Consider the following 14,319-nt stretch of genomic DNA (forward strand, 5'->3'; position numbering starts at 1 on the left):
TAAGCTCACATCGGGGCAGCATTTTGCAGTAACAATACTCTTTTGTATACATCAACTCTCTTCATCTTTAAAAACCCCGTGAGTGGGGCTCTCCTTTGCCACCTTCCGTGGACCTGGAACATAGCAGGTGTTCAGAAAAGAATTCTGAAATGAATAAATTTCACTACAAACCACAGCGTGAGTAAATGCATGTGTTCTGTGAGTGAACAAAAGAGAGTGAAATGAATGGATCCCTGACTCAGTGAACAACTGTTTACAGTTAAGAGATAAAACTCAGAGAAATGAACTACTAGCCCAAGGTCATGCTGCTAGAAACCGACAAAACTAGGAGCGGTTCCTCCAAGCCCAAGTTCAGCTGACTTTCCACTCTCTCAAGTCAACGTTCTGGGTGAATGTTCTCCTCTGCACGCTTGCATTTCTCTGCTAAAGAGGAAGATCACACACCAAAGCTACAGCCCAGGCACTGGAAGGAACACTGGATGGAGAGAGAAAACACCAGCTTGAATGAAGCATGGGGCCTTCCCCGGACACCCCGCCACACCTCTGCATCACCCGCTGGTGGTGGACGTGCGGCCACCCTCAAAACCACAAACCTCGCCCTTAACGTTCTCGTCTGTAAGCAAACTCCATCCCTTTGGGGCTTATACTAAACAGAAGTGAGGAAGGTATGTGAGGGTCCATGGTACGCCTGAGGCTCTCAAACTGCTCATCGGCCTTGCTTCCTTTCTCCAGGCTGGACAACTCCAACACGGTATTTTGATCCTATCCTCACAATTCTTATCCCTACTTGATCAACAGATCAATAGGGCAAAGGCAAGCTCGGGGCTGTGCACAGCTATTCACCTTCCTCCACGGTGAAGAGCCCTGCAAGGGCCTCTTCCAGTGTTCAGACGAGGCCAAGTGGGCTGATGACCTCATGGCCTCCACACAGCACCCCGGTTGGTACATTCTGAGTCAGGGTTTCTTTCCCTAGCACGCTGCCTCACTCACGGCCCACAGTGAGCTCCAGTGAATTGAGGCAAACGCCCCCAGGCTCACTCATCCTGTGCTTCTACCGTTTGCTTTGCATCCAGACACAGGTTTCTGCACTAATTAGTCTTCTCTGGCCTCCACAGGACACCACTCCCTCAACTAAATAAAGAAGAAAGGAGTTTCTCTTTTTTTTTAATTAAAGTATAGTTGATCTACAGTATTTATGAGTTTCAGGTAGACAACATAGTGATTCAATATTTTTATAGATTATACTCCATGTAAAGTTATTACAAAACAAGGGCTCTGTTTCCCTGTGCTGTACAATACATCCTTGTGGCTTATTTAGTTTATATACAGTAGTCTGTATCTCTTAATTCCACACCCAGTTTCTAAACTGCCAAAAGTTGCTAGTTAGATCAGTCTTACCTCTAAAGACGGTCCTTCAGAGTGAACGGTTTTAAATTATTTCCCCTGTACTTCAAAACCATAAATAATAACGAGAAGGAGGAGGGGAGGGGGAGAAGGGTTAAAGTGTCCAGAAAGCATCTCGGTGTCTGGGGCTGTTCTAAGTACTTTACACCCATACTTCTCAAACTGTAACACGCCTACAAATCACCCAGCAGGACACAGGTCAAAATGCAGACTCCGATTCAGGAAGTCTGGGGTGAGATTAGGGATTCTGCATTTCTAACCACCTCCCACGAAACCCGCACACTGCCGGTCTGCAGACCACCCTTTGGGAAGCAAGATTTTACAAGGACTATCTCACTGATGGATGAGAAAACCAAGGGGAAATGAAGGAATTGGCTCAAGGTCAGACTGCTGATGGATGGTAGAGCCAGGATTCAAACCCACGCATTCTGCTCTCAGACCTGGGGCTCAGCTAGACTCCGGCTCCCACAGGCTACAGGCGCGGGCCCGGCTCCCCTGCCAATCCCCAGGGGCACCAGTCACACCACTCTGGGTACAAGGGCAGTGAGTCCTACCATTCTTGATGCCTCCCCTGGTTGATTCTGGTCTTCTGGTAGACACTATCTCTGGAAAGCTCTTTGGTCAATTATGTGGCAACCAAGTACTTGATAAAATACGTCAGGAGGGTGCAGAAAGGAAGAGGCGGGGACAGTCAGGATAAACACCACCTTCGGTTTCCTTTCATCTACAGGCTTATCACAGAAAAAGACAGGTCCTGCAGGAGCCATGCTTCATGGACTCACACTGGCTACAAGTTCATCGGGATATTCTTTTTTTTTTTTTCTGTTTAAGAGCAAATCTTCCGGGATTCCAGCTTCCAGATCCATCCCTTTTTTATATACTGAATATGTATGAGTTGGCCGTTCTCCAACTCACACAGTTCCTAATTTGTATAGGTTCTGTTCCTTTTGGATTGCTGACGGGGCCCTGTGAACCGTGCTTCCAGTCTTTAAAGAAAATTTAGATTGTTACTACTCCGGCACCACCTTCTCCTGCCTCTGAGTCAGAATTTATTTTTGCATTAACTTTCCACATGAGAACGTCTCAGTTTCATCTGCCGGTTCTTTAATGTAGCTTATGCCTTGATGAGGGAAATCTCTGCCGTCCCAATTTATTATCTCCAAGCACGAAGTTTCCTTTCCACTTAATCTTAGCGTATACTTCATTCCAGAATAGTTTATCGTTTCACATGTTCAATGGGTCCTTAGTAAGAATCACCCAAATATTTAGGCAGAGTGAGAACTGGGTTTGGATAGACTGGCAGTATCTGTAGGGTGACCAACCTTCCTGGTTCACCCAAGACTGAGGAGGGTCCCAGGATATAGGACTGTCAGTGCTAAAACTAATGTTGGTCACCGTGGCAACACTACACCCTCACGCACTGACCGAGTACATGATGGGGTCTTAGCCCCAACCCTGCCCCAGACGTGCTGAGTGACCCCACGCAAATCACTGTAATGCTTCTGGGCTCCTGTTTGTACCACAAAACAGTAAAAAGATAGGTCTTCGCCAAAAATACTATCTGCACAAAGAATTTTTAAAATACATTAAAACCCTAAGGAGGATTTCTTAATGCAGGAGGGCAGAGAGCTGTCTCCTGTGCTCAAAAGGGATGCCTCTGAACACAGCGGCCTACGGACTCTCACAGGCCAACAGTCATCAATACACTGCCATCTGTGCTTGCCAACCCTGATCGCATTTATAACTGGGCCAAAGTCACGGCCCCAAACGAGCCTAGCCCTGCACCAGGTCACCGCGCCCAGCCTGGCTGTCAGCTGCAGCGGTTTCCCACCACCACTGCTCAGCACCCCACCCTGGCCCAAGTTACACATCACGATGGCCAGCCCTTCGTCTGCCCTCCCCAGCTGCCCCCATTCAGCCCACCAGAAAACAGCCCCTGGGGTACCCTCTGGTCCCCTACCTTGGAGCACATCCAAACCAGATGGTGGATACAGAGTGAGGGGCCTCATGGAGACCAAATCTAGGCTCAAGAATTTCAAGTATGTCCTCCAGGCTGACGGGACAGTGCTAGCGAAGTCATCAGGGGCTTTCCTCTGGCCAGAGTGCAGAGTGACCGAACCTCCACAACGTGGTTTTCTGTCCACAGCCTCACCCTGACCCGAGGCAGGGGCTGTTCCTCTTCCCCACGAGGGGAGGTTCGGAGAAGGGGCCACAGACTTTGGACCCAGGGGCTCGCTCTGGCCCTCATATATGTTTTACTTGGCCCACACAGGGTTTGTAAAAGCTATACGGCAGCTGCCAACTTGTAAGACTCAGCAGTTTTCACGTAAAAATCCCCACCTCTGAGCTTCTCTCAGAAAATCAGATCCAGCAGCACTGGGCCCTGCATGGCAACCAGAGCTGAGAGCCAGTAACAGCCCAGAAGCTCAAAGTCCCTCCACTTCCCAGTGTCTTATACCCTGAGACCAGGTAGCATCCACCACCATGTTCAAATCAAGACACCGGTGAATGTTTTTTGAACCTGCATCTCTATCAAAAGTGGGAAAAAGTCCCAGAGGGCCACATACTTCAAGAAAAATGGGAGAGACCCTTCCTCCTTGTGGAGGTGAAGAGTGTTATAAACGTGGAGGCAGCTTCGCCCCTGCCTGCTACCCACCTGGCCTCTATCACGGGTCTTTTGAGTGCGTGACCCTCGGTCTAATGTCTTCAAAGCACCTAGGCTATTAAACATCGTAAGGTGCCAACTGTGGAAATTAAGAGTCTGAGCGATTCAGATTCAAGGACTCACCCAACTGTAACGGGTTAGAAGAAATCAGCACATGGGAAAGACCCATTCGGTTCCGGCGGGCTCCACTGCCGACGGACAGCCCTGCCCAACAACACACTTCCGGCATTCTGCTGAGCAGATGCAACAACCCAGACCACGCCCTCCCACTGCACAAAAGTCACCGCACATCACACGGGTCTCTTTGCAACACTGCCTGCACCACCCTGTGTTCCGCGAAGAAGGGATATATGTTATTTTCCAGATTCTCCCAATTACCCAATATTTTGTCTGGCACGATAACCTCGATGGATGAGAAAAGGGCGTCCTGGCTGCACAGAGGAACGCCCAGAGTGACACCAATACTTACATCGCTGCTCTTGGGCCTCGCCAACGCCAGGCTGTCCCGGGCCAAGGCCACGATGACGTTGCTCTTCTCTCCGGCCCAGTGCACCACCATCTGATTGTGGGAATCATTCAGACTAACCTGAAAGAGATCAAACCAACACAGAAATTAGGGCCCATGATGAGTGACGGCCACCAACTTTCTAAAGCAAGACTCTCTCCCCCTCTGTCATGACTAAGTGCTCACACTTGGAGCACCGGGCCAGGGCGGCCCATTTTTCCCTCTCTGCAGATTCCACCAGACTCAACTTCCCCAAGAAGAAACACTAGCCCTCTCCTGTGTGGCATGAACCAGACTGCAAAACATCTTCTTCACAGGCTCTCACTGGCATAACGAATAACTTGGCTTATTTTTGTCCTTTGTGAAATCAACCTCTGGTTATTCTCATCCTTCCTCCATACATGGGACATGCGCTCTTCAGATCTGAAACCAAAACACTGAAGCATCTTCTTCATTTAAAAAAGGGACACAAGCCGGAAAGACCACATGCTTTCAAAGTTCTGTTCAACCTGGTTCTCTCTGGCCTCCAGGTGACGTTGCTTATCCTTAGCTCATAACAAGGAGGAACAAAAGGAAAGCATCAGCTCTATTTAGCTAGTTTTGAAGTATTCCAAGAAAGGAAATATTCCCCAGGACTCCACAGAAATGACCTTTGGTTTATTGCGAACAGTAGTCCCCAGGCTTCTGGGTTCTGTAAACCAGTAAAATGGAGAAAAATTAGGCAGGCCAAGAGAAGACTGGTCGGCCACCTCTATCCTGCCAGGTAACAACATTAATGCAAACAGCCACCGTGTCAGAGCGTGGCAGGCTGTTCTCTGGATCTCTGTCCCCGGCCTCCTGAGGACACAGCAGACTGTTGGCCCAGGCCTTACGACGGGGTGTGGCCTTACACGGCCCTGTTTTCTTTCCCTACCTGCAGGCTGCATTCAGTCCCAGAGGAGAGTGGGGCCACAGGACAGAAGGAGCCCGAGTCCCCGAGGAGAAGCCCCTCCACTTGTTTTGAACTTCTCATAATGGGGAGATGCATTCACACCACTGAGCTCCTGGGATTCACCTGTTACGCAGCCGCCCCCTTCAAAGCAACACAACCACCATCTAGAATCACCGCCGTGTTCCAAAGCAACACGACCACCATCTAGAATCACCGCCGTGTTTCAAAGAAAGGACATTTTAACACAGAAAACTGAGGAAAACGAAAGATAGACTCTCAGAATCAAGAACAGTTCTTTCTGATAGGTTCTGCTTTATGAAAAGCTAACTCCATTCCTCTTATTTTTCCTTTCACCCGTCACTGACAGACAGTTCAAGGGCTGGCATCTTGGCACACCTGAGGCAACCGTTTCAACCCCCTCCGTGTGGGAAGAGCCAACTGATGACCACACACAAAAATTCTGAGAGCTGGTGTCAACGTTCAGGACAAAACCCCCCCAAAAATCCGGAGCACAAGCAATGCCTGGGAGAAGCCTATTCCACCGGCCCCTTCAACCTCGGCTTGTCTCGGGCACAGGAGAAGGAAATCGAGCTTCTGGACCCCAAGGAGCCTGTGCACAGTCCACCTGCACGCTTCCCCACCCTCACACCCTACCCCGCCCACCCCACCTCCCGGACTGATGCAAAGTACACACCTGAGCTGATGGGCCCTCAGAGCAGAAAACCCTCCCCTCCCCATCCCCTCCCCCCTCCCTCCCACAGCTGCTTTCTCCTTTCCCCTCCTCATCCCGCCCACTCCTTATAGTGCTCTCAAACTGTCTGAAGGGAGAAGAGAAACACCTGTGCCACCAACTTGGCTGACAGAATAACAAAAGAGCTAATCCTTAACTACATTGCTTTGGGTCTTAAGCACCTGCACCTAATTTGATCCAGGACCCAAGCTCTTTGGGGAAACAGATGAAATGAGGCCTCTTTAAAGAAAAAGCCCCTGGATTTTTTTTTTTTTTTAGGAAAATATGTCATTCCAAAACATTCCTTCTCACTCCCAGAGAGGTAAGTCCAGGCAAGCATCGACAGAGACGTGCAAATAAAAAATAGAAATAAGTAAATTATTGAGCCCAGATGCTCGGGGGAAAGTAGCTAAGGGAATCGCCACCAGCTGCAGAGCCTTCCTCCAGCCCTCCCTCTCCCCCTCTCCTGCCAGCCCTCGCCTCTGGGAAGAATCTGGAAGCATCTATGGATCAGAAGCCCACCAGGCGAAGGTGCCCTGGGAACTCAGGCTAACAGCCTTCTCCCTCCAAAACATCCTCACCCTTAGATCCAGAGGGTAACAAACTGAGGATTTATGCAAATGTCAGTCGATACAGGATTTGGAACCTGGAAGAATCACTAAGTTCATCCAGGGTCTGAGATTTAAAGCCCAGCAATGTTGCACTCAGGCAACCTCAGAACAGCCCCATGGGCAGGTTCACAATCAAGTAACGCCTGGAGCAGGTTACAAAGCCTACAGTGATCAGAGCGGGAACAAGGACTGAACACAACTTGCTAAAGTCTTTCTATTCAGAGGACGTGAGATTTATGGGGCCCCCTCAACCAATCCCAGGAGAGGTGAAGGGGTGAGAGCAGCACAAAGGAGGCATCTGAACACCCAAGGGCTTTCTTTACAAAGGAAGCCCAGAAGGCGAGCTTGGTGAAACACCTTTAAAAATAAAAAAAGATGTTATTAGATGTCCCTTTCACTCCTAAAAGGGTAGCCCAGTGGGGAGAAAAAAAAAATCTCAGGCGAGGAACGGCTTGTCCAAGGGCCACCAGGCAACTCACACAACAGCTCAGCTCCTTCCCTTGGCGGGATGTCAGCGCGCGCCGCGCACCTCCTGGTCAAGGGGTAACTCCCTGGGGAGCTGCCTGCCTGGCTGAGGCTGATCCCCACTAAAGCCCAGGTGCCCACCCCCCCACAGCACAGTGCAGAGTCAGCTGTGGGAATCCACCACGCACCAGGCAGGCTGGCAAGCTGTCCGGTTTACTAAGGCAAAGACATCATCGCGCTCTCTGGCCTCACTTTCCGCCTCTGCATCTCCCCTTGGTCTCCATCCCCTCGTCCCCACCCCAGGAGAAAGGGAAGCTGTCAAAGCAGGCCCTCCATGGACAGGGACCAGGCAACCAGAGGTGCAAGAGTGGCCCCCAGCGATCGACACCTGCAGGGGCCAGTGCTGGGTCCCTGCACTTTGTGGGTGGTTTCCGGTTCGTTTGGGTCCTCTTCCATCACCAGGGATTTCCTCCTGGCTTCAGCCCCTAGCCTCCCCCATCACCAGCCCTCCGGCGCAGCTGCAGGCTTCCCGATTTCCGGATCACTCCTATCAGCCTTGCTCACTCGGGTCCCAAAGACCGCATGGAGAGGAGTGGGCACATACGGACCCAGAAGACACCAGTCTGGGAGGGAGTGAGAGCCATGGGAGGGTGGCTTTTCGACAACAACGTAACCTTGATGTGCAGTCAGCTGGAACTACAACCCCGGGGCGTGAACAACCTTCCCTCTCCGGTCTCCAGCTCACAGGCCAGTAGCTGGAGCTCGATAAATGAGCCACAATTCATCGGAGCTGTAATAAAGCGGCAGGGAGGGGGCCCAACGCCTCCCCCTCAGAAGGCAAACAGGAAAATCGCATGCCACAGAAGTCTCTGCACAGAGAAACTGCCTCATAAACAACGAACAGCATCGGGGTCGCAGCTTCAGGCCTCTGCGCAGATCACAGGCAGATCGTTAAGAGTCAAGGTAGCCCCCCCACAAGCCACCCGGTTCAGGGGTCCCAAACCCAGCTAACAACCAGAGACCCCAGAGAGGCCCCACCCCAGTCCTACTGATTCAGAACCCTCTGACTGGAGCCCAGGAATCGGTATTTTTAAAGGACACGCCCCTGGTGTCTCTAACGTAGCTTACTTAGGGAACGAGGAATCTAGTTCACTCCCTTCCTCCTGGCAGAACGTGAATGACAGTGGCTGGAAGACTCACTCTTTCCGTGAGGGTTTGTCTTTGGGTGTCCTGGGTAGCTGTTAAAACCCTATGATCTACTGACGTGTGCCACAACATGGAGGAGCCTCAAAAACATCACGTTAAGGGAAGGAAGCCAGACACGAAAGTCACCTGTTACGGGATCCCACTTATACGAAATATCCAGAACAGGTAAATCCAGAGAGACGGAAAGCAGGTTGCGGGTTGCCAGGGGCTGGGGGGAGGGGGGATAGGGAGTGACGGTCTAAAGGGTAAGAGGCATTATTCTGGAGTGATGAAAATGGTTTGGGGGCTTCCCTGGGGGCTCAGTGGTTAAGAGTCCGCCTGCCGATGCAGGGGACACGGGTTCATGCCCCGGTCCGGGAGGATCCTACGTGCCGCGGAGCGGCTGGGCCCGTGAGCCATGGCCGCTGAGCCTGCGCGTCTGGAGCCTGTGCTCTGCAACGGGAGATGCCACAGCAGTGAGAGGCCTGTTTACTGCAAAAAAATAATTAAAAATTAAAAAAAAAAAAAGAAAATGGTTTGGAACGGGATAGAGGTGGTGGTGGCATAACATCGTGAATGTACTAAAGGCCACCGGATTGAATTGTTCCCTTTAAGGTGGTTACTTTCATGTTACGTGAATTTCATCTCAATTTTTTTAAAAGCCTCTTGTCTATGACCTGCAAAGAACCTTACACTTCTCAATTGCTGATGCAATACCTAGGAGCTCCCACTCGTAAGAAATTCTTCTTTCCCCCACCTCGGTCCTTCATGCTACCAAAAGATGCAGCTCGGGTGAGTCATGGAGAAGGCAGGCTGAGGAGTGGGTCTCTGGTCAAAGCAATCCTTCAAAATGCCGTAAGCGGCATCTGCAAAGCCACAGCATCCCTGCGGGCCTGGTCCCTGGTCCCTGGTCCCTGGCTGGAGCAATGGCCATAGGCTCAGGGCTAGCATCCACTTCGCAGTTCACAACAGTCATCACCTGGATCCCCGTCAACCCACACATTGTCTCAGTCTCCTGGCAGGCCCTGGCGTTCCAAAGAGGTTAAGTGTTTTGCTTCACTCTTCAGAAAGGGGCAAGAAGCTGCTGCCACCCAAGCTCCAAGCTCTGGGTTGTTAGAAATAGAAGGAAGACAAAGAAATTGCTTGTTGTGGAAGGTGGTGATCGCTTATACACTGAGGCCCACTAAGGGCTAGGTACCCTTTGGGGATCTTTACTCACTTCTCACCTGTCAAGAGTACACAGAGCAGGGGGCTTCCCTGGTGGCACAGTGGTTGAGAGTCCGCCTGCCAATGCAGGGGACGCGAGTTCGTGCCCCGGTCCGGGAAGATCTCACATGCCGCAGAGCGGCTGGGCCCGTGAGCCAGGGCCGCTGAGCCTGCGCGTCCGGAGCCTGTGCTCCACAACGGGAGAGGCCACAACAGTGAGAGGCCCGCGTACCGCAAAAAAAAAAAAAGAGTACACAGAGCACTTCTGGGGGAAATCAGCGGACAAGTCTGACAAGTAATAAGAAATTTACAATAAAACCCACCAAAATCTGTATAGTCATTGAGTCTTATTCAGAAGGATGGGGGCCCTTAATGCAAGGGGTCTCATGCCATCTCCATTCATTTCTTCTGCCATCATGTCTCTCAAATTGGTCAAACCCAAAGATCAGGATGTCCTAGACACCCACAGCCTGTAGTCCTCACCACTCCTTCTTTCCAGAACACAGGATGAGAAGGACAAATAAGACAGCCTGGTTCATTCCACTGCCTCACTAGCAGTGAAATACAAAGAAGCATTTTTAAAATTCTACAGTGAAGTGTAAAACAAATATCCTGTCCTTCAGCTGCAAGGACAGACGTAGAAGCTAAATCATCGGAACTGCAGGATGGACCTGAGGAAACCAAAGACAGACACGCAAGGTCCAAGCATAACAAGGTTTCTCAGACCATCTGTTTGCACGACCTAAATGCTGGTTATGCAAATCGCCCCTCCATGTCCCCTTCTGAGACTGTGTTCCCACTATATTTAGTAAGCTCATTTCCCTCCCTGGACTCTCCACCTCCGAAGGAGAGCTGAAATCTAGTTTAACAGCTCCCTGCAGAGAGGCCCTGTCCCGGCCTCTCCACTCATCTCACTGATGCTTCACCCAGAGAATTCGTTAACTACTTCTCTGATCAATGCAGGCTGCCCATTTCACAGACAAGGAAACAAAGGGAGAAAGACCTCAGACTAAAACACTTAGCATTTCACTATAATCTCCTTAACTCGAGTAATGAGCTCTCTTTAGATTTATTTATATGCCTCTTCCTGACTTACAGTATCAGCTCGGAGAGACTTTAGTTCTGATTAATCTTCGGCAAGTAGGATCCACCTCTATCTACCACTCCCTCCTGGTGAAACCCACTTTGTCATTTAGCAAATAGCCCGCTCTGCTGCTCTGGGAGGGCTCCCTATAAAAAAAAAAAAACTGTGAAAAATCTCTTTGTCATGAAAATAATCACCCCTTAATTCACCAGTTGGCAAGTAAGAAAAAGAAGAAACTATCTGGGCCAGAAGGAACCTCAGGGAACATCTAAACCACCTTCCACACCTTGCAGATGGGGTTAAACCCAAAGAAAGATCTAGAGGTGGGGTTTCCATCTGCCTTAAAACCCAGGACCGCAGAGTGGGGCACACAGCACTGAGAGCACAGCAAGCCCTTCACTGGTGTTTACGGGCTGCTGGACACACTGAACCAGGACTAGCCTTAAATCAGGATTCACCTGTGTAGGATGGTTCCGGAACATCCACTTTCCCTGACCCTCCACTTGGGCTCTGCAGCTCCACCATAAATAGCCCCCCACCTCATTCATTCAGTAGAGATTTACTGAGCACTTACTACATACCAGGTGCTCTACTAGGTGTTAAAAAAACAGCAGACTTCTAGGTCCTGCCTCATGACTCTTAAATCAGTAGGGGAAACAAACGTTAAACAATTAATTTCATGAATAATACTTACAGATGTTAAATGTGGGAGCCGGGGGGGCATAACCAAGTGCAGGGCTGCACTGAAGACAAGACCCCCAGTGGGTACCACAAGGATGAAGAGGGAGGAGTCCAGGGCAAAAGGGATGGAGAACAGAAAAGACAGATCCAGAGGAAGGACAGAGCGAAATCCAGGAGCGGGCAGGGACCTGGAACTTGACAAATTTGAAAAGTTAAAAGTAAACTGGTGTAGCCAGGAGAGCCAAGGAAAGGGTGGCATTATATGAGCTCTCTAGGTTTTGAAGGGGGAACAAAAGAGATCACAGCCACCGGACCCCCGGCTGAAAGCAAGGCTTTCACTGGAATATTTAGAAGAGGGAAAGGTGCCACCGTAAATCTGAGACAAGTCAGAGGCTTGGGTTTGAGTCCTGGTCTCGCCGACTGATGGGCTGCACAACTTGGGGGACGTCCCTTCGCCTTTTGGAGCCTCAAGATACTCATCTGTGAACTGAGAATAATAATAAGGCTGCCCTGAAGATGTGTGACACCACAGAGCCAGTGGAAAGTTCTGCTCGAACCAGCACCACCCTATGAGCAACAGCCACACAATTCAGGGTCTTGCCAACCAGAATGGCAGCAACATCCCAGCTGCCCACCAGCCTGGCCACAGAAGGTGCCCTGGATACTTCTGCTTTATTAACAAAGGAGGGAAAATTCACTGTGTTGACATGTACTGGAAAAGCTCTGCAGGGGGAAAGTTATTCTTTGGCAAAGTGGATTTCTTAGGGATGTCAAAAGGGGAGAGAGACAAAATTATTACAGAATAAAAATATGTGCCGGGATTTTTTTAATGTATGGATGCCTCTTATTAAGATTTAGTCTTTAATAGTGATCCTGGCAACTAGTCCTCCCTAGAAAACAAATAAAGACTTCCTTTCATATTGCTAAAAAAAAATTTTTTAATAAATAAGGCTCACCTTCAAATCAAAAGAGATCTTATCCATGAATATATTTCATAAACTTCAAAATGCTAAAACGTTATCTCCTCTTGTTACTGGTATGGTCTTTATACCAAAATAAACCATATTCTTCACAAAATGGCAGCATATCAACAACTACCATGAGCAGCATCAGGGTTGGAACACTGAGGCCTGAGAGCAGGAAGTAACAACATACATAAACTGGTGAAACACTGTACGTCCGGGTCAAGCTCAGAAGCCAGTCATGGAGACTTCCCTAGTGGCGCAGTGGTTAAGAATCTGCCTGCCAATGCAGGGGACATGGGTCCGAGCCCTGGTCCCGGAAGATCCCACATGCCATGGAGCAAGTAAGCCTGTGCACCACCGCTACTGAGCCTGTGCTCTAGAGCCCACGAGCCACAACTACTGAGGCCGTGTGCCACAACTATGGAGCCCGTGTGCCACAACTACTGAGCCTGCGCTCTAGAGCCCGTGAGCCACAACTACTGAGGCCGTGTGCCACAACTACTGAACCTGCACTTTAGAGCCCGTGCTCCACAACAAGAGAAGCCACTGCAATGAGAAACCCACACACTGCAACTAAGAGTAGCCCCCGCTCACCGCAACTAGAGAAAGCCCGTGCGCAGCAACGAAGACCCAAGGCAGCCAAAAATAAATTAATTAATAAATTTATTTTAAAAAAAGAAGACAGTTGTGGCCAAGCCCTGCGCTCAGGCAGCCTTCCCCTCACTCCACAACCAAGATTCGAAACCTGGGGAAACCCAAGCTCTGGTTCCCAAGGCTCCAACGAACCATCCAACACAGAGGTGGCACTGATTTCTAGCATCTCCCTCGCCCCAAGGGGAAAATATTTACATGACATCCCAGAACCAAACGCCTCAAGACCTCACCTTACCAGTGGTTTAAACACAACAGCAAGGTCAACCTTTCAGTCCTGTGAGATGCCTCTGCTACCAGGAGGGCAGAAGCCCCTCGGGCCCCACCCCCACGCAGCTTAACTCCCCAACCCTGTGAGGACAGCCTTTCTCCTCCATCCAGCTCTCCACATCCACTCCCGAATTCTTCCCCTCTCCAGGTCCGAGGCTTGTTTCTGCAGGAACCCCTGCATCACCTCCACAGCAGCACACCTCGTCCAATCCAGCAAACTACGTGCACAGTTAACTGCAGGATTTTTTTTAAAGAACTATTCAGAGAACTTCAGGGAACTAAATATATACAGACGAGGTAAGTTATAGGTACAGTCTCATGTTACCCAATTAATGGAGCACAGCTTTAAAACATTTCAAGTCTCTTCCAAACCCTCCCCCAGCCTCACAGGCCCCACCCACCCACCTCTGTCCGCTGTCCCCACTCCCTGCCATGGGCAGCTTCCTCTGCTGGGACCCTGGGGCAGGTCTTCTCCCCAGGCCCCTGGCATAGACCCACATGGAAACGTCTTGCCTGTATCCTCTGGGCTAACAGAGAAATAGAGTCCTTTATTATCTGGGCCCCTCCCCCATACATGGCTCTTCTCAGATGTACCCACGCCAGGCTCCCCAGAGACAGTCCCTAAACTGGCTTTTACTCCAGGGTTATTTTTAACCCCGGCCCTCCAAGCTCCATCAGATTATACCAGCTTCTCCCAATTTCTTCTGGACACAGAGGTTTCCTAAGAGTGAAGAATTTCACCCTGACACTATTCAGCTCCCCAGACCATCAAAGTAGACTGGATCTCACCTCAGTCCCAGCTAACACATTAAAATCTCCATTCACGACCCACCCATTGGCTCAAACCCTCATTTATTTATGGAAGAATCAACCCAGCCATCTTCCCCCCTTCAATCCAGGTATCTGGGGGCAGAGGGTTTCTATTCAACAGGCTATTCTCTTTTCTAAATAAAAGATGCAATATTG

The 14,319-nt window shown here is 50.1% G+C and overlaps 1 protein-coding gene across 1 annotated transcript in view; it reads right to left on the reverse strand.

The window, feature by feature from the left end:
* The window catches only part of SORL1 (sortilin related receptor 1), a 161,043-nt gene that overhangs the window by 139,518 nt on the left and 7,206 nt on the right, over positions 1–14,319 (reverse strand). Inside the window, exon 2 of the mRNA XM_082659998.1 lies at positions 4,539–4,655. Within this exon, the coding sequence (XP_082516124.1) occupies positions 4,539–4,655 (117 nt within the window). The remainder of the gene's footprint in view (positions 1–4,538; positions 4,656–14,319) is intronic.

Source organism: Grampus griseus (genome assembly GCF_964374135.1).
Source record: "Grampus griseus genome assembly, chromosome: 8".
In the NCBI taxonomy this organism is placed as follows: Eukaryota; Metazoa; Chordata; class Mammalia; order Artiodactyla; family Delphinidae; genus Grampus; species Grampus griseus.